The following is a 25674-nucleotide window of genomic DNA, read 5'->3' on the forward strand; positions in this document are numbered from 1 at the left end:
AGCTAGAATCCTATTCCAATTAAAATTTCATTCAAATTCAAATATCATATTAAGTTGTTAAAAAAAATTAGTTTGTTATTCTTTGTTATCCTTATTTTTTTAAAATGTGATGAGATGTATATTTACCTAATAATTTATATATTTGAATTTGAGATAATGACTTGAAACCAATGATGTTGTTGTTGTTGTTGTACTACTAGAACTACTACTACTATTACATATGTATTACTACTATTAATATATTATTATTATTGTTATTATTTACTACTTATTACTACTATCTTCGTACATTTGAATGGTAAGCAAATTGTGCACAAATATAATAATGAAAGCATATGCCAGCCACAAATATATATTAATAAACGAATTTGATTAAAGAATCAAAGAATAAGCACAAAAGTTTAGAAAATGAAATAAGAAGCAAATTTGATTGAAAAATTGAGTTTATATAGGAAAGGATTAATTGAAATCCTGTTTTATCTAGTATAAAGTTTGTTTTCGAATCAAATTCTTGAACACTCTATAACTTCCTATGAAATTAAAAAATTTATCACTAATTTAACTAATTAATTTTCAACAAACTCTATCTTTATACAAAAACATTTTTTTTAAAAAAATTTATTTAAAAATAAATTTTATTAAAATAAATAATATAACATACAATCTTTGAATTAAAATAAATAGTATAAAATAATAGTTACATGAACTTTGCTAGAAATAATAGATTACAATCTTTGAAATTCATATTGAATCAGTTGGTGTCAAAATATATTTAAAATTAGAATATAAAAAGACAAGTTTTCTTCTACAAAATTGGAGCATGTGTGATAATGCTCGAGGAAAATGGGGAAATAAGGAATGAAGAAATTACGTGAGTGAGTGGTTTAAGATGATTTAGATTAATTAATAATTTTTCTTAGGTCATTTTTATTTTATTCCTTTATTTTATGTTTTTTTTTTAAAATAAAAAATAATGAGCTTTTTTCATATAAATAAGTTTTCGTTTTAAAGTTAAATGTAAGTTTTTAAATTATTATTTTTAACTAAGTAAAAAATGGATAATACATTTGCTTAATCATTTTCAACCAAATATTCAAAAGATATTCTATTTTTAAGCTAATGATTTTCCATTTTCTTTTAAAAGAATGAGGTAAATTCAAATATTATATATATAGATTCTACTTCTTCCTCTTCTTTCTATTATTTAATATTTAAATATATTTTATAATATTAAAAGAGATAAGTTATGAATAGTTAGAGTTTATCTAGAATTCTTTTAAGTTAATGATGCTTTATTTTTATAAAATTATATATTTTTAAATTAAATACCTCAATTTTTTTAAAAGGATGATGTATTTTAAAATTCAAATATTATATATATATATATATTATTTTTATTTCTCTTTTTATTATTTAATATTTAAATATATTTTATAATATTGAAAAGGATAAGTTATGAATAGTTAGAGTGAACTCTTTTAATTTAGTCATAAATTTTTTTTATAAAACTTAATATTTTTAAATTTAAATATATTTAACTTTTTAATTTAAAATTTTTATCACAACATCTATATAGCACATGGCTTCTTCTGTCCTTCATCTTCTGCTTTATATTATATAAATAGATACTTTTTTACTACTACATAGAAGAGCCAATCAAGGACGATCAAAGGTAAAAAAGAAATTTCATACTAATAAAAGTTACTTTTCCATATTCTTCAACCATCCGGTTCTTTCTTTCGCCAACAACTCAACATACGCAGCACTACTCTCAAACGAAAACTCAAAAACTCATTCACTCTGTTTCTCCTGCTGCATCCCCCACAGTCCTCCTCCTCCGCCGTCATTCTCCGACGAAACTCCGATAAGTGGCGTAGCATTTTCAGTTTTCTTAACGGTAACGGTAACGGTAACGGGAATAGACACAAACGGCATTCTTCACCGGAGTTCCGTTATGATCCTTTGTGTTATTCGTTGAATTTTGAAGATGAAGCGAACTTCACCAACTTCTCTTCTAGACTTTCTCTGTCGCCGGTGATGGTGACGTAACCGGCGAAGTGAAGGTGAAGCATTTGGGTATTACAGCTGTTAATGTTGTTATCGCACACTTATCTTGATCTTAAGGTATGCTTTTCTTTCAATTTTTTGCACCTAAACCCTCACTCTTCGATACTCTGTCTTCGATCTGTTTAGCCTCCATTGCAGTAAGTGAGTGAAAATGTTTGTTAAGGTTTTGAATCCAAATGCTGAATTACTCAACAAATCGGCGGCGCTTCACATGAATATCAATGCTGCCAAGGGTTTACAGGATGTTCTTAAGACTAATTTCGGGCCTAAAGGCACTATTAAAATGTGAGTTGAGGTGTTTGATTTTGTTTAGTATTTATGTTTTTGATAGGTCATTTTTATGGAGATTTGTTTATTTGTAAATTGATAGGCTTGTTGGTGGTGCTGGTGATATTAAAATTACTCAGGATGGAAATACCTTGCTGACAGAGATGGTGAGTTCTTATTGTTATACTCTTTATGAGTTTTTTTATATATTTATTTGTTTTTTCAAGTTCTTAAAAATGTAGTTGTCTCTGAATTTGATGTTTAGTACAATTTCTTGCTTAGCTCAAAATGTTACACTCAACGGGCTTTGTTGGTTTTAGTATCAAGGAAATGTAATAGTGATAGTCGGTAATCTCATAATTCATCTGTTTAATTCAATGTCAAAGTTTGTCTGCACATTTTCTCTGATTTATTCAGTAGAAAACTATCACTAAAGAATCTAATTTTAGATGCTTATAAAGTTGTTGATTTTAAGAAAACTGAAGTTTATTCAGTACCAGGGTGTATTGTATGCGGCCTTACCTTGCATTATACTAATTAAAAATCAAATGCTTAGGAACAACATCATTGGAATGTGTCTTCTTATTTGCCTTGACCCGTAAGAATAGACTTCTACATTATTGGCAATCCAAGCCAGAAAAATGCATATATGGATTGTTACTGTTCTCGAAATATTTACTTTGCTAACTTCCTTTATTTTTTGGCCAAGCTGCAGTTAATGACTTAATTAAGTACCTTCTTTTTCTCATCTTATCTTAGAGGTTCCTTGGGTTTTGGTGAGGAAGCACTGCAATTTCTTCCAGGCAAAATTGGTTCACAGCTACTGCTCTGTTGTCCTTTCCTTTGTTTGCTTAAGAGATTGCTTATCAAGGATTTGAAATAAAAAATGTACATACGTATTTGTAACTCATCATATATCTTTCGTGTGTAGGATGTTAATGATGTGCTAGCTGGTATAGATCATGTCATAGATATGGGACTTGCAGATCCATCTAAAATAAATGTGCTCGGTGGTTCCCTTGGTGGATTCCTGACAAGTCACTTGATTGGCCAGGTCTGCTGAAGTTCTATAAATCTTTATAATTTCTACGTCGTATCCATTTAAATTTGTGAAACTTCTGGTCCTTTCTAGATTTGTTCTATGCACATTTGTTGCTTTATGTAGCGAAGGTGGACAAGCTTGTGTATCTGAAAGACTATACATTGACAGTTTACCGAAGCACCTTCATCTGAACACCTTGCTGTCTTTCTCAACAAATCACGTATATCACACATTTCTAAGGTCTGGTGTAATCAGCAAAGTCTGAATTTCGGAATAGCTTTCCATTTTAACCAATTGTAAATCAAATCGTAAATAAAAGATGAAGTATTAAGTTTTTTCTAGATTTCAATGATCATTGGTAATAGTTGTACAAGAAGTAAATCATCTCCCCATGGATGTATTTTCTGAATCCTATATTACTGAGTGCATTTGCTACATCCATTTAATCTATTATTGCAGGTCTAAACTCCTATACTCTTCTTGATAGGTACCAAGGACCTCCGTATACCAATGTGTACAGGCTTGCAAGTAAAATTTAATATAATCTTTCACTGGTACTGATTCCTTATAAAATGTTTATTCTACATTTTAACTAACATGAAGCCAAGGACTTTCAAACTGTTTGACATGCTTTATTTAAGACGAGGTCTATGGGAAGCAACCTCTCTATCTCTATGAGTTAGGGTTAAGTCAACGTACATTCTACCCTTCCCAGACTCCACTTGTGGATTTACACGGGGTATGTTGTTGAAGCTAAAGACTCTCCTTTTCCATACTAAACGAAGTGTCCCACATTTATAGCATTTACGGGCTAGGATGAGTTGAGTAGTGAATGAACTGACTGAGAATCTGTGTTGCATTTGTAGCATATTCAAGATTAAATGGATTGATGAGAATGCAGTAACAAGCTACAGTTGCTTGCTTCCCTTGATAATCTGCTAATTCTGAGTAGTGTTATTCCTGGTGCATGAAATGTTTGCTAACATATCAAGTGTGCATTAATTGTTGTAGTAAGTGTTTGCTAATATAAAAGTGTGCATTAATTCTTGTAGGAATCAAAATGTGTCAATGCCAGGCAAAAACAGTGGTATTGTCAGATGCGTTGCAACACCCCCTACGGAGAAAACTTGTAAGCCTTCATGTTGATGTTGTTTTCCAGAGCAAATTGTATTACATTTTTTGATGTTTTTCTGTTGATTTGCCAAGTTTAAATGAGAATAGTATACTTGTGAGCCTGTGCAATATGGATCAATTAGAGCTTTTGAAAATTGATATTTGGAACTTTAAACTAATCAATGTTTATGATTGTATATAAATTTCTTTTAGCTTGCTAAAAAACAGAGCGAGGAGTCAAAATGTCTGCTACACATGCATCTTTTTTTAAAAATGCAAAAATTGTAAAATTACTGTCTTTTGACAGTGTCAACAAGAAAACAACTGTTAATCTTTTTCTCACCTGTATCTGTCCATTCAAATAGATATGCCATTTCTTGAGATTTGACAGTGCTAATGAAATTTTTGTGTTCCTTGAAGCTTACAAGACACAGGTCTCTCGCGATGAGAACTTGGCTAAACTTCAAGCTGGTTATCTGTTTCCTGAGGTCTGTATTTCAACTGGTCCTTTTTCATTAATTTGATTGTTGTTTATCTGTTTTCTTTAAGCTACTTTGCAATTAAAGATGCTGTTTATAATGAATTGGCTATAGGAGATTAGAGAAGTTGGACACAGTGCTTGAATAAGTTGGAGGCATTGCTTTTGGGATCATTCAATTATAATACTAATTTAGATGAGATAGTAGTAAGATGGAAATATGATGTGACAACGTGCAGATTTAGTTACATTAGAAAAATTATTTGCTTTTTTAGCTCAATGTTGGATGACTGATTTTGAACAGTTGTTACCTCTCTATGCTTCCATCCTGAAACTGTTGAAAGAAAACTCTTTATAGTAATACACTAAAAGAGCATGCTTATTTTTGTAAACCTTCCCTGCTACTTACTAGGATTCAAGTTCTAAACAATCTCTCTTTGGTGAAGTTAGATCGGAAGAAGGAGATCTGCACACATGTTGAAACACCCCGATGCTAAAATTATAAGCCTTGGAATTGGTGACACTACTGAGCCCATTCCTGAATTTATAACTTCTGCCATGGCACAGGTAATGCTGATAACCTTGTTGAATTTTGTATAGAACAAGATATGGTTCCTGATGTTCAAGGGTCTTTTAATATCCTATCGCGCTGTGTTATCAGTCAAAGCTTCAAAGTTTTCTGTACCTTTTTGTCTTTTTCTTTTGACCAATGATGGGATTACTAGCAAAAAATGTGTATGGTTATGTTTGGTTTTATAATGGACATTTTTCTGAGTATTTCTGTTGATAGATTTCAACATCTGACTAAACACTCTAGCAGTTAACTTGGCAAGTAGTTTGTATTTTTTATATATTCGGCTTATTGAACTCTAAATCGATAACTAACTTCCTGTTCTTGATTTTGTTTTCCTTTACTAATTGGCAGAGAGCACATGAACTTTCAACATTAAAGGGTTACAGTGTTTATGGTGCTGAGCAAGGAGAAAAAGTAAGTAGGGGCTCCCACATATTTATGTAATATGATATTATTTCTATTCCTTATCGTCCATTTCTTATTTCTCGTCCTTCTTTTAAGAAAAATGGTATTTGGCATGAGCATTGATAGTTCGTCTTTCCTCTTTTTATACTAATTTCTTTCTTCATTTCCTCGTTTTCTTTCCTCAAATACATTGCGATGTTCTTTATCAAGCGGTTCATGCGATAAGAGTGGAAACTTCCTCTTATTGTAACAAAGTCGAAAAATAGGAGTTGAAGGACAGCCAGATGGTCATCCAAGCTATACCTGCATATTGTAGATTTGTGATGTCTATTTTGTTTTATGATTTCTCACATCATTGTGTGATTTAAGTGAAGTGGTACTATATTAGAACTTTAGTATAAATTTTATACTGTAATGGCTACTGATACATATTTTATTACTTTCATTATTGCATAATTTCACATTTTTCTTTTATTTGTTAGTCTCTTAATTGTCTGTTGGACCACTCCTTGTATTATTACCAGGCCTTGGCTAAAGGTTCTAAACTAAGCCTTGTTTGTGTTTCTACCTGTAGGCTTATGTGGATTCAAGTGTTATTATCTGCCAAACTGGTCAGTTTCAGAAGGATGTGGAGAAGTATGGAAATATTGCATACATGAGATGTACTCCAGAAAACGATTTCTTTCCTGATTTATCCAGTGTTCCACGGACAGACATTATATTTTTCTGTTCGCCTAATAATCCAACTGGTGCGGCGGCATCAAGGGAGCAGCTGACTAAATTGGTGCAATTTGCTAAAGACAATGGCTCAATCATTGTTTATGATTCTGCATATGCTATGTATACATGTGATGACAGTCCAAAGTCCATCTTTGAGATTCCTGGAGCCAAAGAGGTAAGTCCAGATCATGTTATTTGCTTAATGTTGATTGTTTTTTAGTGAAAGTTTCTCCTATCATTTGGTCAACCACTACCTCAAATGACGTGGAGAGGCTGTTCCGAACAAACAACATATATGATGTTTACCAAATAATTTAACTTCTCTGCTTACTAAACTAACAAGTAAAATGTTAGCGAAACATTAGAGAATTTATGACCTGAGTCCTTGACCTAAAGAAAAATTATGCATAGTTACTTTCTTACCTCCCAGATTACTTAACCTCCAATATGCTATTTGAGTCTGCCACTGTTCTAGGCAGCATATGTTGAATGTCAAAATTTGATATCTGAGGCCTACACTACTGTGACAAAAACATAATGTAGGAAAACGTGATCCAACGTCCAAGTCACCAAAATCTTATTTATTACTTATCTGCAGAGTGGAGCAGATGAGAAAAACATGGAGAGACAGGACAAGAGTGGTAGAAAGAGAAAGAAAAACTGCTCTGCCAAAACCAATGTGAGGAAGAGAAGTATCAGCACGAGCAAAGGCATGAGATGGAGCAAAGAGAAGTTTTTGCAGAAAGAGTCTACGAAAGTAAGTCATTTTGAAATTTCTTTATTTGGAGGTACCTCATTCTATGGATTTAGTCAGAAAATTGAGTTCATTTGCTCTATTACCTCCCGTAGGCAGAAAGAATGAGACTTAAAGAAGAAATGCACCGAGATGAAAAGGTTGCTAGGTTTGAAACGGATAACGTAATGGATTGCCTGAAGAATATTAGCGAAAGAATCAATAGGGGTAAGGTAGTGGATTAACCGTAGATTTAATGATCCATTACTACTTTGATTTGCTTTACTCGACTCTGGGGTATTTCAAAACAACTTTTTTGTCTCCCTCCAGGAGGTAGGGGTAAGGGTAAGGTGTGGTTACACTATATTCTCCCCAAATCTCAGTTTATGAGATTTCACGGGATATGTTATTGTAGATTTGATGATCCATTACTGCGTTTATTTGCTTCAGTTGAGCCGAGGATCTTTCGAAAACAACCTCTATCTTCCTCCAAGAGGTAGGGGTAAGATCTATGTACATACACTCTATTCTCCCCAAATCTCACTATATTGATTTCATGGCATATGATGTTGTTGTCGTCGTCGCAAATTTGATGATCCATTACAACGTTGATTTGCTTCACTTGAGTTGAGGGTCTTTTGAAAACAACCTCTCTATCTCACTCCAAGAGATAGGGGTAAGGTCTGCATATATACTAATTTCCCCAAACCTCACTTTGTGATTACATATGTTGTTATCACCGTAAAGTTGATGATCAAATGGCTCTAATACAGGATGCAGGAACATGAAAATGGATTGGGAAAACAATTTAGCAACGGTAAGTATTCATTCAATCAAAGATTTGATGATCCATTACCACATTGATTTGCTTCACTTCAGAAACAACCTCTCTATCTCCTTCCAAGAAGTAGGGGTAAGGGCTATTACTACATTGATTTGCTTCACTAGACCCAAGGCTCTTTCAGAAACAACCTCTCTATCTCCTTCCAAGAAGTAGGGGTAAGGGCTACATACGTACACTCTATCCTCCCTAAATCGCACTTTATGTGATTACAGGGGACATGTTATTGTCATAGATTTGATGATCGAGTTCCTCTATACAGGATGCTGGAACATGAAAATGGATCAGGAAAACAACTTGGTACAACAATTGACATGAAATCCTTGGCAGAATCACTGAGATATCACTTGAAGACAGACATCGAAATTTTGACCGTGAATGGCGGAGGCGTTGTTTACTATTGAAGCAGCATGGTGACTGGAAATTATTTGTATCATACTATAGAGGTGTTCAGCGATGAAAATCCAAATGGTTCCATTGTTCTGTGAACAATTCTGGCAAGTGCTTAGAAACTTAATTATTGTAATTGCAAATACAATAATGATTGATTGCATATATAAGCAAAATTAATGCATGTACAACCTACTGCTTTTCTACATTCTTATTATTTCACATTTTTTAAAAAATTTTATAATGTGTGTTTCTTTGTTTTTTCCCTTCCTGCATTCGGAAAGAGCTAAAATAGTAATTCTTATTTGGGATTTTGGAAAAAGATGCGTAAAGTACTTTGTTCTGATCATTCTGGTGATTTTCTCAAACATGTTGATATGCAAATCAACATTCTTGGTGTCTGTTGCTCGGACTCTTTCGATCTGTTAGAGGATGTGTATTCGATCCTCTAAAATTAGTAGACTTTTGGAGGATCCAACAACAGGTGTGGTAATATTTTTTGAGAGTTTGAACAACATAGCTTGGTGTAACCTTTTTTTTTTGTTTTTTTCTTCTAAAAAAATTGCATTTTTCATATCATTGTATATTTATTGTTTGCAATATTATGATATGAAATTAGCAAAATCACAGATTACTCAAATATAAAGTTCACAGGATACCTGAGAAGCTTGTGAAGTAGTGATTTGCTTGTATGTAATTGATAGTTGAGATTCACAGGTGTATAAGTTTCACAATATAAAGACCTATGATGGGTTAAATTGCCACTGACGATTTCACCTTGTATTGGAAGCAAATCTGGACATTCTTATACATAGGTGAAAGAAGAAGAATTGTCAATATGAACAGAACATACCATAAGAAGTAATCCAAATGCAAAGTAAAAATCTAAAACTCTCACACACTCGTCTTTGATAAAAATAATAATCAAGTCCATTGCCACGTCAGCGTCCTCTTTTACAGTCACTGTCCAGACTCAAGGCAGATGCTGCTGCCGTATTTGCTCGATGGCTTATTTCTCAGAGTTGTCGTGTTATTAACAGTTCTTCGACTCTAATCTATGTTTGAGAGAAAAACTCGAATAACCGGAGGACCTATGCTAGCAAGGCAAGAACCATAGATGACTTATGTGCGAAACTGATGAACTTAAGCTATTACACATATATTTTCAGGGATTGTATTTTATTGTTTAATCGACCTTCATCCCTTCAAGAAAAGGTAAGACTGATGGAAGATGGAAATCCTTCATATTCAGTAGTTAATATTAGGTTAATGATATGTAGTTTTGTACTGTTAATGCTATTGTAAATATCAAACATACTAACAAATTTCAAAAAGTTAGGATTTAGTGTTGTGTTTCATGTTGTGAGATTTTTTTCCACATCGGCAGAAACAAGGCAGCTGGAGTGAGATAAAATGGGAGGGAGCTACTTTATAGCATAGTTACCTGGACGGGGTCAATGGGCGATCATGAAGGCCCATGGCCTAAATTGACCTCCATTGCACTTTGGAGGGGTGCTAGCCTAAGGTCAGCCCAAGTAGCCGAGCCTACGTCATAATCAAAAGAAAACTTGAAAAATAATGTACTCAAGATTTGTCTCCATTTTGTGAATGACTTCACTGAAAAGAGATTAATAGTTCAAGGAACCATTTTTCATGGGCATTTGATATAAAAAGGCATTTCATCTTAGAAGCACATTGCAGTTAAGTTGCTTATTATGTATCTCAATGCATTAACAGATCACTATGTACACATGATAGCATTCTATCTGCCCCTTCCAAATTAAATTCTCTTCTCTTTCTTTCATTAGATATTTAAATCTTGAAAAACTCACAATTAACCAATAATGTAGGCGCCTGATTATAAAGAACCATCTCTTAGCATTCCTGGAACTCCAGGAATAGTGCAGCATGAGATTTTGAACAACAGAAGACATGTCCTGACTAAGGTAAGTTTTTTTTTCTCCTTTATAGCCATGTGGCGTATTACTTTTTGTTGTTGATGAGGGTAACTGTATTTTAAAAAATATGATTCTGGATCCTCATGATGGATTGTGTGTTTTAAAGGATACTGCTGGTACAGTGAAAGTTGTGGGAGATCACTAGAGGCACTGTGATTCACAACTATGGAGGGGTTAGAATGTAATGTTTCAAGTGGCTTGCTAAATTACAGTGGCATATTTTTAACGAACGCTTTTATTTAATTTTCTTTGAATTATGACAGTTGTCACCTTCTGCCTCTAAGCTTCTTTTCGTCATATATATTGTTTTCCAAATGTAGGTATCATTTGATTTGAGAAGAAGAAAGAAGAACTTATTGAGATGGTATATATTATTGTAAATTAATCCAACTTTCACATATAATTTTTCTCCTCATAAGATTTTCCTGAGGCTTGGAAGCTTGGCTGTACATCTGGATATGCCACAATGCTTTTCTGATGAGATGTACTCTGCGGACCTCAACATTCCAGGGAAGCCTGAAGATGACAAGGTATTTAAAAGGGTTATTTTATTTTGAATTTTCCACTTGGTTCCTAAATCCCACTTCCATTTATTCCTATTACTCCCTTCCTATTCTTGGATTATATACTCTGCTTCTGTTTTCTTAGGTTATTTTTCAAGATTGAATGCCAAAGAAGATAATTTTACAGGAACTATCATGTTAGCTTCCATTGGATATCAATACTAACTTACAGGCTGTAGGATGGTTTACTAAAAACGTTTTTGTCTGGGCTAGAACCATTTAGCATATGAAGACAAAGATATTACTAGCTTTTTGGGAAGTTTATGCACATATACAGCTTAGATTTCTGCTGCTCTGTTTCTTCTAGAAGAGTTTCATAAATGAGTTTTGCTGATCTTGTTATTGACTTATTGTTTACAACCTGTCCAGAGATTTGGGACAACTTTTCTAATCCCAGTTTACATGTTTTTGCTGTCTCTAAGGAATCTTCCTCCACGGCAAGTTTGCAAATTACTGTGATTCCTAACCACTCAACAAATCATTCCTAATGCTGTCACGTCTACTTCTGTTATTAGAGCGTGTGGAGAATTGGGTGATTTTAATTTGGGAATGTGTGTGTATTGGGTTTGGTTGTTAAGGTTGGTTTTGAACATAACTTGTCAGTTTCGAATTCTTTGATAACGTTTAACTTGAGGCTGAATGATACTGTTTCAGCTAGGACAATATTTGATAGAAGGCAAGAGTAAAGATGTCGTTTCTTGGATAGCATTCTAGATATGTATGTTCAGCTGGGAGAGATGCCAGAAAGAAATGAATTTTCCTGGAGTACAATGATCTCGAGGTACAGTCAGAGTGGTAATGCAGAAGAGGCTGTGAATCTCTTCATTTGAATGGTCCAACAGGGGTTTAAACCTAATAAGTAGCGTAGTAAGTGCATTGGCCAGCCTGGAAGCTTTGCTAATCAGAGGTGGAGCTACAGTGTAATACGGGAGTTCGGGCGAATCCAGTAGCTTTTCCGTAGGTCGAAAAATCATAAAATATGTATAGCTACATAGCTGGGAACCCACATCAAAATGCAAGCAGATAGCTCAATGGTCGCGTGCATGCATCAAAAGGCCTACTTTCCCCAAGATTGTGGGTTCTCGAAACCTTCTCAATTTTTCCATTTTCTCAGTATATAGATATTTTGTATTTTGATGAGAAAACATAAACTTATATAATTGAAAGAAGTAAAAAAGCAACGTCTTCTGCCATTTTGTTAATCTTTTTTAAAAAACAGAAGGCTTATAATTAAAAAAAGTAAAAAGAACAACGTCTTTGATCTAAAACAAAATTATGTATTTTTTTAAAAAAAAAACATAAACACTTATATTTATATAGTTTTTAGGTAGTTCGTGGATTTTTAATTATATCAAATATCGATACTTGTTAGTTAGTTTGACGATTTATATATATTAGTTTGAAATCATAGTTTTGTCTTATAATTCAGAACCCCTATGCCTCAAATTCTGGTCCCGTCTCTGTTGCTAATGGGAAGTATGGCTGTCAAGTGGGCCGGCCCGGCCCAACCCGGAACCGGCCCGTGTTATTTAATCGGGTTGAGGGCCGGGCCGGGGCCGGGTTGGGGTCTAAGTGGGCCGGGCCGGTCTGGGCCCAACCGTAAAAAAATCAAAAATCACCCTAACCCGGCCCACTTAACCCAATCCGATCAAACCCACCTAAACCCAGTCAAACCCATTTAAAAAACCGGTCAAACCCGGTCAAACCCGGTCAAAAATATTAAAAAAAAAACTTTTTTTCAATATACATTATATATACCCACCTATATACATTATAAATACGTTAAACAATATATATACACTATATATATAGTATATACTACATTAGAATTTAAAAAATATATACACATATACACAATTACACATATATATGCACCATCCAAATATATATGTACTACTTTAAACTTTAAATAAAATATACTACAATATATATATATATATATATACACATGTATACGTTAAATATACACGTCTATAGAAGATCTATTCACATATATACACTCTATTCTATATATATGTAATACTTTAAATGAAATATACTATAATATATATACATTACAATATATATTTGTATAGTTATATACTAATTTATAAAACATATACACATGTATACGTTAAATATACACGTCTATAGAAGATCTATTCACATACATACACTCTATTCTATATATATGTAATACTTTAAATGAAATATACTACAATATATATACATTGCAATATATATTTGTATAGTTATATACTAATTTATAAAATATATACACATGTATACGTTAAACATACACGTCTATAGAAGATCTATTCACATATATACACTCTATTCTATGTATATGTAATACTTTAAATGAGATATACTACAATATATATACATTACAATATATATTTGTATAGTTCTATACTAATTTATAAAATATATACACATATATATATATATTAAATATACACGTCAATAGAAGATCTATTCACATACATACACTCTATTCTATGTATATGTAATACTTTAAATGAGATATATTACAATATATATACATTGCAATATATATTTGTATAGTTATATACTAATTTATAAAATATATACACATGTATACGTTAAACATACACGTCTATAGAAGATCTATTCACATATATACACTCTATTCTATGTATACACACCGTTCAATGTATATATACTACTACTTATAAAATATACTACATTATATATACATTACAATATATATAGATATACTTATATACTAATTTATAAAATATATACGCATGTATACGTTAAATATACACTTCTATAGAAGATATATACACGTGTATACGCACCATTCAATGTATATATACTACTACTTATAAAATATACTACATTATATATACATTACAATATATATAGATATACTTATATACTAATTTATAAAACATATACACATGTATACGTTAAATATACACTTCTATAGAAGATATATGCACAAATATACAAAATATATGCTACTTAATATAATAAATTAATAATATTTGGTAGTAAATTAATAATATATAAGAAGTAAGTTTTTAATTTAAAGTAGAAAACTAGAAATTCAATTTAAAATTTTAAATCGTTAAATGAAAAAAAATAAAAAGCAAGGACTAAGGAGTGAATGAATTTGGGGAATTTTATTGATTGCAAAATGATCCAAAATTTATAATTTACATGAATGAAAAATCTATAAATTATGCATCATTTTTTCCAACTCATTCATGTTAATATTAATGTGAACTTGCATAGGATAGTCAAAGTCAACGGGGGCAAAACTATGCATTGGACTTGATTCTGCTGAGTTCTCCCGTGAAGTCATAATTTCTTCAAGTTTCAGCTCGTCGCTCGGCTCCGGTTCCATTCCTTGGTTTCTTCTTTCCACTCTAATCCAATCTCTGAGGCAAACTAGAACATTCATTGCATTGCTTCCCAATGAGTGTCGGTTGTCTCCAAGCTGCTGTCGTCCCTGACTAAAGGCGCTCTCTGATGCAACGGTTGACATTGGAACATTCAAGATATCTCTAGCTAATCTTGAAAGCACAAGATATTGTGTTTCATTACTCCTCCACCAATCCAACGTATTGATCCGTCGTCTGCGATCCTCTGGTGCCGTCCGAAGATAATATTTCAGCTCTTCCCGATAAGTTGATGTGTAAGTTCTCTCATCAACACTGTTCCAACAATTTAAATCATAAAACGAATCAGAAAAACCACTATGTGCCGGCCTTTTAGAAGATGATGACTCCTCGGGAGGATGAGGAGCGACAGTTGGAGTGATATTTGTAGGTACGGCTAAATCAAATAAATCAGCATAGTGATTATATAATTTTTCTAAGTAATCCTTTGCATCAGCCGTAGCCGTCCACAAATCAGGTTGTACTTGTTCAGAATCATGGTTAGTATTTATTTCTAAGTTAGTATAAATAAGAGTACTAAAGTGACACATATTATTATATTTCATGCACGGATTTAGTATAGCACCAACCAAGTAAATAGGGGGAATCGGGAAAAAATGTTTTTTAAATTTCGTAAACATGGCGCCAACAGCTTCTTTATAACCTTCTTTATTTTTATATTCTTTGAGCAAACCAGAAATATCGGCTATATATGCCAAAATATTACAAACAGTAGGATAATAAGCACCGAAAAATTCAACCGTAGCTACATAAAATTTTTCTAAAAACTTAACAAGATCATTAATTACAACCCAATCAGAATTATGTAGCATGCAATCAGCAGAATCAGCAAATGAACCGCAATGTTGGTTAAAAGCTAGTGTAATAGGAATTCTATATTTATAACAAGTTTTAAAAATTCATACGTAGAATTTCATCTAGTATCAATTTCCTCAGGCATCAAAATCGGTGTAAGTCCATTTTCTTGACATTTAACTTTAAATTCTCTAATTCTCGATCTACGATTATTTCCTTGAATAAAACCAACAGAAAGGCAAATTTTTTCAATATAAAACTCAAAAAACTCAAGACCTTCTTTTACAATTAAATTATATATATGACATGCACACTTAATATGAAAAATTTCAGGCAAGGGCGGAGATAGCGTAGATTTTAATTTTTTTTATAGCAGTGTTGTTGTTAGAAGTATTATCAAAAGTAATACATAAAATTTTATTTTTGATACCATAATATCCGACAATTTTAACAATAGAATCAACAATAAGTTGTCCAGTATGTTTACGATCTTCATCATATAAAAAAGCAAGAATACGTTTTTGTATCATGAAATTACTATCCATCCAATGACAAGTAACGGTTAAATAATCATTTTTATTTACAGCACGACCAAGATCAGAAGTAAGGGACAATCTACATTGAATATTTTTTAACAATGTTGATAAATAAAAACAATATTGTGAATGAAGTCTAAAAATATCAGACCGACAAGTAGTTCTAGGAATACCGTTAAACATAGGATTATAAATTGCTTGTATATAACGAATAAAGGCATCAGAAGAAGGAAAATTAAAAGGCAAACAACCCACAACTACCATTTTAGCTAGTAGTAATATGTTTGATCGTGAATGCTCAAGAGATTGATCAAAGCAGAAAAAATACATCTGTTGTTGTAACATTTATAAATAGTATATGTATAAATGTAAATAGACAACAATTACTATGATATATGAATGTCGTGTGCATCCAATAGTATGGTATTTTCATGGTTGTATAAAACATACATTCCATGATAGTGATATTATTGTATATTAAAATGTATTTATTTAATATAATCTGCAATAATTAGTTTATATTGATCTTTATATACAACTTGATTATTATATTAGATTCATAGCAAAATTACGCGTTGGGCCTGTGCAAAGCACAGGCATACCTATCTAGTACTATATAGAAAGGTGATCAAGTGGACGATCAAGGGCAAAAATGTAATTTTATACTCCATGATATTCTTAAGGGCATAAATATAATTTTGTACTCTGATATTTTAGTTAGTTGTACTAGAGCTCTAGAGAAGTATCCAGATTCATTCACTCTTAATTGATGAACAGAGTAGTTGATAGAATGTCGAATCATCCCCCCTTTCAATGACCTCTGCAAATCTCTCCTCTCTTTGTATGTCCAGAATTCGTCTATCTTTCTAATCTTCTAGCCTTCTCCCAAACTAATTCATCTTCTTATTTCCTCGAAACCCTTTGCATATCAAATCGCTCTTTCAGTTTTTGATTTCTGGTAAGCTTTTCATCGATTTTTTTTTCCTTTCATGTTCTATTTTTTTTGCATTTCTATTTTTTTATTTTTTGAGGAAGTATTATTTGTCATGATTTAGTACTTTCTTTGGATCAATTTGTTTGATTTATTTCTTTTTTTATTTTGTTTTAAAAAAATCTTTTTTATTTTTTAGCAACATTTGTAATTTTAATTTTTCATATGTCACATTCAAGATTATAAGATTAAAGAATATTTTAGTATATTTGACATATCTTTTATTTAATATCACAATATTAAAAAAATATTTTACTTTTTGAAATTTCGTACCAAATTAAAATAGACCAAACAAACTGGAACAGATAGAGTATTAACAGAATGGTGCATTTCTTAGAAAAAAAATACAAAACTTGTAGATGTTAAATTGTGCTTCTGAATATATATATATATGTATTTTCAAAATTCAAACTTCTAAAATTATGTTTTAGCCAAAGGTTATTTTCATAAGCTTCTAATAATTATAACAAACATATAAAATTCATTAAAATTAATTTATAAACCATTACGGATATTATGTCATACCAAAGTTGAATTTCTTATTTAAAATTTAGTCCATTATATAATATAATATTATTGATGTGTAAAGTTCCAAACTATGTCTTGAGATTACTTTTAATTAAGATATTGCAATGAAATAATAAATTACAATGTGATTGAACTGATATGGAAACAATTGACACATTTAGTTCATACTCAGAGAAAAGAGTTTAATTAGTTAGTGTCTTTTTTATTTTTTTTTTAAAAAGTCTTTTTTATTTTTTAGAAACATTTGTAATTTTAACTTTTCACATGTCACATTCAAGATTATAAGATTAAAGAATATTTTAGTATATTTGACATATCTTTTATTTAATATAACAATATTAAAAAAAAATTTACTTTTTAAAATTTCGTACCAAATTAAAATAGACCAAACAAACAGGAACAGATAGAGTATTAACAGAATGGTGCATTTCTAAGAAAAAAAATACAAAACTTGTAGATGTTAAATTGTGCTTCTGAATATGTATATATGTATTTTCAAAATTCAAACTTCTAAAATTATGTTTTAGCCAAATGTTATTTTCCTAAGCTTCTAATAATTATAACAAACTTATAAAAATCATTGAAATTAATTTATAAACCATTACGGATATTCTGTCATACCAAAGTTTAATTCCTTATTTAAAATTTAGTCTATTATATAATATAATATTATTGATGAGTAAAGTTTCAAACTATGGATTGAGATTACTTTTAATTAAGATATTGCAATGAAATAATAAATTACAATGTGATTGAACTGATATGGAAACAATTGACAAGTTTAGTTCATACTCAGAGAAAAGAGTTTAATTAGTTATTGTTATTTATTTATTTATTTATTTATCTGATTTTGATTTGATATTGAATTTTAACAAATTAAAAAGGATTTTGAATCTTATATTAATAGGCTAAATATATGAATAATGTATCAACATACTCTTTAATTTTACAGAATTGATTAAAAAGTTGTAAAAAATAAAGAGACGTTCTCCTTTTAAATAGATCAAAACGGATTGAGTACTATATTAATAGTAAAATAATAAAAAAGATACTGATAAATGATGAAAAAGTATTCATTTAATTTTAAAACTATATATACTAAAGATAATTCTAAAACTATAATTTATTTAATTTAATTGGTACGTCGACTCCTCGACTCCGGCGACGTGTAAGAGGGTCACACCGGTCAAAACAGGTGGGTACGAAGACGCCAGCGACCATATTCCAGCAAGACCCAGTCGCACCGATGAAATTTCGGCGCCGCTCCGGTATCCTCTTTTTGGCGACTTTATTCCGGTAACCATTTTTGACCTCAAAATTACTGGAATCAGCAACACGGAGGAGTACCCCGGTGACATCTAGACTTTGTTATTTAGTTATTTCTCACAATCTAGTTACAATCTAGTTTCCTTGTATTTTTCCATTTCTTATGATTATATTGTGACTAGCTTCTGTAGCTTATTGGTGGATATTGTTGGGTTGTTCTAGTTGCTTGGCCGGTTAGTGTATTTAGTGCGTGCCTTTGTTTTTCTATTGTTTCATATTACGGCTTTGTTTGTTTGTTTGTTTGTTGGTTTGGGGCTTCGTTTTTGCTTGTGAATAGTGGTGGTGAGAGTTGATGGTGGAATAGGGTCATGTCCGAGGAGGTTGGGACTGGGGGCTGTTGTGGGAGGGGGTAAAGATGGGAGGGCAGGGGTGAGTGTGGGGTCTAAGTCGAGTAGTAAGGCTAGTTCGAAGAGGAGTGGTAGAGGTAGGAGAGAGGCGAGAGAAGATAGGTTGAGGGTAGGGTCTTGGAATATAGGAACGCTTCAGGGTAAGTCCGTAGAGCTAGTAAAGATTCTTAAGAAGAGGAGGATTAGTATTGCGTATGTTCAGGAGACTAAGTGGGTAGGGTCTAAGGCTAGGGATGTGGATGGGTACAAGTAGTGGTACTCTGGGGGTGAGAGGAGTCGGAATGGAGTAGGCATCTTAGTGGACAAGGAGCTCAGAGGCCAGGTGGTGGAAGTTAAGAGGGTCAGTGATAGGTTGATGACGATTCAGTTGGTCATTGGCGGGTTTACGCTAATTGTGTGTAGTGTGTATGCACCACAAGTGGGCTTAGAAGAAGAGGTGAATGCGAGATTTTGGGAGGCTTTAGACGAGGTGGTGAGAAGCGTGCCTAGTTCAGAGAATATTATCATAACAGGGGACTTCAATGGGCAGATTGGGGTTATACTAGGGGGCTATGAAGATATGCATGGGGGTTTTGGTTTCGGTGTTAGAATAGTGAGGGTGCTGCTCTGTTGGAATTTGCAAGGGCCTTTGGGCTGGTGGTTAAAAATTTGAGCTTTCTGAAGAAGAAGGATTACCGGATTACCTTTCGAAGTGCGATAGCCAAGACCCAGATTGACTTTCTGCTGCTTAGGAAGGGGGATAGGGTTTTATGTAGGGACTGTAAAGTCATTTCGAGTGAGAACCTTTCAACCCAGCACAGGCTTCTGGTGATGGACGTAATTATCAAGAAGAGCAAGAAGAGAAGGGTCGGGGAGGGTCGACCTAAAATTAAGTAGGGTGACTTGACACCTGCTAGTGCGCTGGAGTTAGGGAAGAAGGTGGCGGGAATGAGGGTGTGGGAGTATGGGGGGACGTTGATTCTATGTGGGATAGGGCTGCCAGATGCATCATAGAGACTGCTAGAGAAGTATTTGGTGTTTTGAGGGATCAGGCAGGATGGTATAAAGGGGACTGGTGGTGGAATTAAGAATCTAAGAAGAAAGTGGAGATTAAGAAGGGGGTGTATGTTAAGTTGATTGAGAGTAAGGATGGAGAGAAGAAACGGGTGAATTGGGAGGTTTACAAAGTAGCGAGGAAAGAGGCTAAGTTAGCAGGTATGGTTACTAAGACAGCAACGTTTGAGAGCCTGTATGCGGGCTTAGAGAAGAAAAGCGAGGAAAAGAGGATGTATAGGCTTGCTAAGGCGTATAAGCGGAAGGGTTGTGACCTCGATCAGGTAAAGTACATTAAGGGGGAGGATGGTAGTGTTTTGGTGGAGGGGGTTCACATTAAGAAGAGACAGCAGGAGTACTTTTATAGACTTTTGAATGAGGAGGGGGGCAGAGGCATCGAGTAGGGGAGCTGGAGCACTTGAAGGAGATCCGTGATTTCAGTTACTGTAGATGTTTTAGCATTGAGGAGGTCAGAGAGTCTATTCGTAGGATGCATAGGGGTAGGGCGGCGGGTCCCGATGAGATTTCGGTAGATTTTTGGAAGTTTTCTGGTGGAACAGGTTTAAGGTGGTTGACCGATTTGTTTAATGGTATTTTCATGTCTGCGAGAATGCCGGAGGCATGGAGATGGAGTACGATGATTTCTTTATATAAAAACAAGGGTGACATTCAGAGTTGCAACAACTATAGGGGTATTAAGCTGTTGAGTCACACTATGAAGATTTGAAAGAGAGTGGTGGAATGAGAATTGAGGAGGGTGGTGTCCATTTCAAAGAATCAGTTTGAATTTATGCCTGGTCGCTCGACGACAGAGATAATCCACCTGGTGAGGAGATTAGTGGAGCAGTATAGGGAAAGGAAGAGGAATTTGCACATGGTATTCATCGACCTGGAGAAGACGTATGACAAAGTTCCTAGGGAGATTCTTTGGAGATGCTTGGAGGTGAGAGAGGTCTCGGTGGCGTACATCAGAGCTATTAAAGACATGTACTATAGAGGAAGACTCGGGTGAGGATGGCGGAAGGAGACTCAGAGCATTTTTTGATCGAGACAGGGTTGCATCAGGGATCGACTCTCAGTCCTTTCCTATTTGCGTTGGTAATGGACGTGTTGATGCCGAGTATCCAAGGTGCGTTACCTTGGTGTATGTTATTTGTGGATGATATAGTGATGATTGATGATACGCGGGAGGAGGGGCGTGTGAATAAAAAATTAGAGGTTTGGAGGCAAACCCTTGAATCTAAGGAGTTCAGGGTAAGTAGATCCAAGACGGAGTATATGGAATGCAAGTTTAGAGACTTGAGACAGGAGGACGATATGGTGGTGATGTTGGACTCCCAGGATGTTTGTAAGAGGTATAGTCTTAAGTATCTTGGGTCTATGATTCAGGGGAATGACGAGATTGATGATGATGTCTCTAATCGTATTGGAGTAGGATGGATAAAGTGGAGGCTGGCCTCAGGAGTGCTGTGTGATAAGAAGGTGCCCCCTTAAACTTAAAGGCAAATTCTACAGAGTGTCAGTCCGACTGTCCATGCTGTATGGAGCGAAGTGTTAGCCAGTCAAGAACTCCCATATCCAAAAATTGAAGGTGGTGGAAATGAGAATGCTGCGTTGGATGTGTGGACTTACTAGAGGGGATCGAGTTAGGAATGAGATTATTCGGGAGAAGGTGGGAGTGGCTTCGGTGGAGGATAAGATGCGGGAAGGAAGGTTGAGATAGTTTGGGCACGCGATGAGGAGGGGCACGGATGCTCCAGTTCGTAGGTGTGAGAGGCTAGCTTTGGATGGTTTCAGGAGAAGTAGAGGTAGGCCGAAGAAATACTGGAGAGAGGTGATTATACATGACATGGAGCAGCTACAACTTACTGAGGACATGACCCTAGATAAGAAGTTGTGGAGGGCGTGGATAAGGATAGAAGGCTAGTGTGAGTGTGTGGGTTGTAGCAAGTAATTCGGTGATTTTCTTGTGTAGACGGGTTAGTATTCTTTGGATTGTGTCCATAGGTAGGAGTCTCTAGCTAGGAGAGTTTGGGTGTGGTGGGTATCTTTGGTCTCTGTGTGTATGTTTCTACTTGATGGGTGTCCTATTTCTTAGTCCTTATTTCGTAGTCCTCTTATTTTTCTTATCTCGCATTTTCTATGATTTTTATTTTTGCTATTTTATTCCTTATTTTTATTATGTCATCCATCGTGCTGCTTGTTTCATTACGACCTTGTTTACTATTCTTTATCTTGAGCCGAGGGTCTGTCGAAAACAGCCTCTCTACTTCTTTGGAGGTAGCGGTATGGACTGCGTACATCTCATCCTCCCCAGACCCCACTTTGTGGGAACACACTGGGTTTTTTGTTGTTGTTGTTGTTGTTGTTGTTGTAATTGGTACGTTTGTTCATATTATATCATGACGTTATATTTGGTACACTTTACATATATCTTTTTACAACATATTTACAATCTTCAATATAAAATATATTATTTTGAGGTAGTATATTCTCTCATCAGGTATATAATATATATTTTTTTAAAATATACTAAATTATCCTCTTGATTTTATAGTATATAAAACAAGATGTGGAACCATAACTTTTTCATTTTTATCACTTTGTAAAGAATGATTTGATTAATTTTAAATTTCATCAAACAAGTTGAATTTCATTCGCTAAACCCCTTCAAAATAAATTTATAGATGGGTCATTTTTAATTTTTTATTTGTTTTGTATGATTCTATAAAAAACATTAATATAATTGATACTTTATTATAACTTGTATCTTTATCATCATTTTTGATTGTGTTAATTTGAAAATATTGATGATCATTTAAAAAACTAATTAAATACCTATAAATATATTTAAAATATTAATATTGGGCCCGTAAAAGAGATCCTTCATTATCTAGTATATAACTAGTCGGCTTACGCCGTGCCGTGCGTACCATGGTCCAATGTTGATTCTTAAAAATTCTACATTGTGTATAATTCTATCATTTAGTTAAAACCTTTGTGTGTTTGGTTGATAGATTCTAAATTAGACATATATTATTATATTTAGATTGATGAAATTTTTCTAACAATATTTTAAGTTGTTCAAACTTTTGTGACATTGATAGTCAATTATATTTTTTAAATAATTTATTTTCTTAATTACTGTGATTTATAATTTTTTTTCTTCTATTCTACTAATTAGAAGTGACATAGTAAAATTATTATAACAAATACTTGTGAAATTTTTTTAAATGGTCCCATATAAGACATTAAATTAATTTAAAACATCAAGAAATAATTTATATTTTTTAAGTGGTCACATATAAGACGTCAAATTAATTTGAAACATTAAAAACAATTTATCCCTTTATGTCTATTTTATTTTTTAATTAAATATGATTATTTTTTAACACTTAAATTACTTATAAAAACATCAAAAAATAATTTATTATTTTATGTCTATTTTAAATTTTTATTAAATATTATTAATTTTTTAATACTTAAATGACTTATAATAATTAATTATGAGTGGTATAGTAAAATCACGGTTGAAGCAGTTGAAACAATCATATCATAAATGTCTATTTAAAATTTTTTATTAAATATTTTTAATTTTTTAATACGTAAATAGTTTATAATAATTAATTAGGGGTAATACAGTAAAATTACAGTTGAAGCAGCTGAAGTAGGCATGTTGACCATGAGCAGCCTGCTTCAGCTGCTTCTTTGCCACTTATTATATAGGAAAATATAAAAGAGAAACATAGGAGTTATGATGTGACATACTTCTAAAGCCAAGAATGATATTTATTTTTTTCTCAAATTTTTGACATTTATTTTACTTTTTTCTCTTTAAAAGATACATTAGAAAATCTAAAATTTATTGCTTAATTACATTTTCTTAATTATTCATTCAATTATTTTTCAGTTTTAAAAACTCAATAGTCATTGTCATTCATTTAGAAACTAGACACAAAGCGCCCGTGCTAGCACGGACCCGATACTATTTTCTTAATTTTAATTTATATGATATGAATAAAATTTAAAGTCAATAATTTTTTTTATATTTAAAATATTTTGACTAGTTAATTTACTTAAATTTAACTTAATATGTGTTATTTTCCGAAAGTCAGTAAAAAAGTTATATACTATCCGTAAATATTTTAAATTATTATTATTATTACGGTATATAATATTTTTATATAATTTTTACTTTGTTCCAATTTATATGGTATAATTTGAACTTTGAGAGTTAATTAAATTTGTTACAAGGTTTTTAGATTGAATTTTGAAAGTTAAAAACATTTGAAATTATTAATTATTGTGATGTATAATATTTTTTTTTAATGTAATTTTAAGGTAATATATGTTATTCTTTTTGACCCAATATATTTGGAATAAATGAAATTTCGAGAACCAGATATTTATAATTATAAAATTATAGTAGGCATTTGATCGCAAATATTATTCACAATATTTTAGAATATGTTTTTACTTTATTCTGAAATACCTATTTAGCTATAAATATTTCAAAATATATTTTCATAATATCTAGATTTTTAAATAACAACTCAAGAGTTATTTTCACTATTTTTGAATTTACTTTTTATATTTTTTTAATTTATTTTTTCTCAGAAAAATCTAAACCAAACACAAAAAGAAGGAAAAAGGAACCTGAAATTAATGTGGGTCCTCGATATGTATTGAAGAAAATTAGAACAAATAAATAAAAAACCATTAATGAAAAGACAATTAAAAAGGATGGAACCCAACCTATATGGAAAAGCTAAATGGGCAGCTTTTTCTATAATAAATCAAACATATCAAGGGTTTATTGTCCAAAAGATGAAAAAATACATGTATATAGCATGTAGCTACAACAGATTTAAGCAACAAAAAATAAAAAATACCTAAAATTTCCTTAAACAAATTGTCAATTCCAAGAAGCCCACATGTCGATCAAGACGTGTGCTAACTCATGCTTATATATATATATATATATATAGATATATATATATGGCTTTTTCTTTCTATTTCTCCAATTTACTTGCTATGTGAGAAAAAGCCAACCGACACTTCTTAAATTCTTTTAAAGAGTTAATAACTCAACTAGTCACTCAACTTTGGACTTTTATCTCAGAAAGTCACTCAACTTGGGTTTTTACTTCAAAAGTCACTCAACTATCATATTTTTACTTGAAAAGTCACTCAAACTATTTAATTATTTTCTTAAATAAAATTTGTTTATGTGAAATTTCTATTTAAATTAAAATTCTATTTAGTATCTCCTTATTCCTCTAAATTTGTTTGTGTGAAATTTCTATTTAATGACTCTTTTATTCCTATTCCCCTAAATTTAGTATCTACTCTCCTCTTTCTCATTTTTCTTCTCCTTCTCGCATATTGTAGTAATTGATTCAACATTAAAATATGTTTAATAAAATATGAAAAAATCACATTAAAATTTAACAATAACCAAGAATTATAATTACAATTATTTTGCTCTACCTTTTCAATCCTTGTTTGAGCTTCTTTTTTTCCATTTGATATTGATGTTCGTATAGAAATCTAATTAA

The 25674-nt window shown here is 32.4% G+C and overlaps 1 protein-coding gene and 1 pseudogene across 43 annotated transcripts; both read left to right on the top strand.

Moving 5' to 3' along the window:
- Positions 1 to 1603: 1603 nt before the first annotated feature.
- Positions 1604 to 12338, top strand: LOC107842973 (probable LL-diaminopimelate aminotransferase, chloroplastic). Of its 43 annotated transcripts, none has more exons than XR_007044488.1 (18): positions 1651 to 2124; positions 2231 to 2352; positions 2438 to 2501; positions 3266 to 3388; positions 3864 to 3904; positions 4429 to 4505; positions 4910 to 4977; positions 5418 to 5534; positions 5893 to 5955; positions 6521 to 6841; positions 7265 to 7423; positions 7516 to 7627; positions 8173 to 8216; positions 8456 to 8737; positions 10481 to 10576; positions 10695 to 11118; positions 11574 to 11729; positions 11806 to 12338. XR_007044488.1 is itself a non-coding variant. In XM_047396144.1 (16 exons), the coding sequence occupies exons 1-15, from the start codon at positions 2092 to 2094 to the stop codon at positions 8394 to 8396; spliced, it is 1479 nt and encodes a 492-aa protein (XP_047252100.1). In that variant the 5' UTR covers positions 1651 to 2091; the 3' UTR covers positions 8397 to 8398; positions 8503 to 8634. The 43 variants fall into 43 exon arrangements, 22 of the variants coding, with proteins under 22 accessions (XP_047252100.1, XP_047252101.1, XP_047252106.1 ...); XR_007044489.1 differs by having other exon boundaries at positions 10909 to 11118; XR_007044490.1 differs by having other exon boundaries at positions 11008 to 11118.
- On the top strand, positions 10067 to 10188 carry LOC124887454 (annotated as a pseudogene).
- Positions 12339 to 25674: the final 13336 nt, after the last annotated feature.

Source organism: Capsicum annuum, chromosome 9 (assembly GCF_002878395.1).
Source record: "Capsicum annuum cultivar UCD-10X-F1 chromosome 9, UCD10Xv1.1, whole genome shotgun sequence".
NCBI classification, from domain to species: Eukaryota; Viridiplantae; Streptophyta; class Magnoliopsida; order Solanales; family Solanaceae; genus Capsicum; species Capsicum annuum.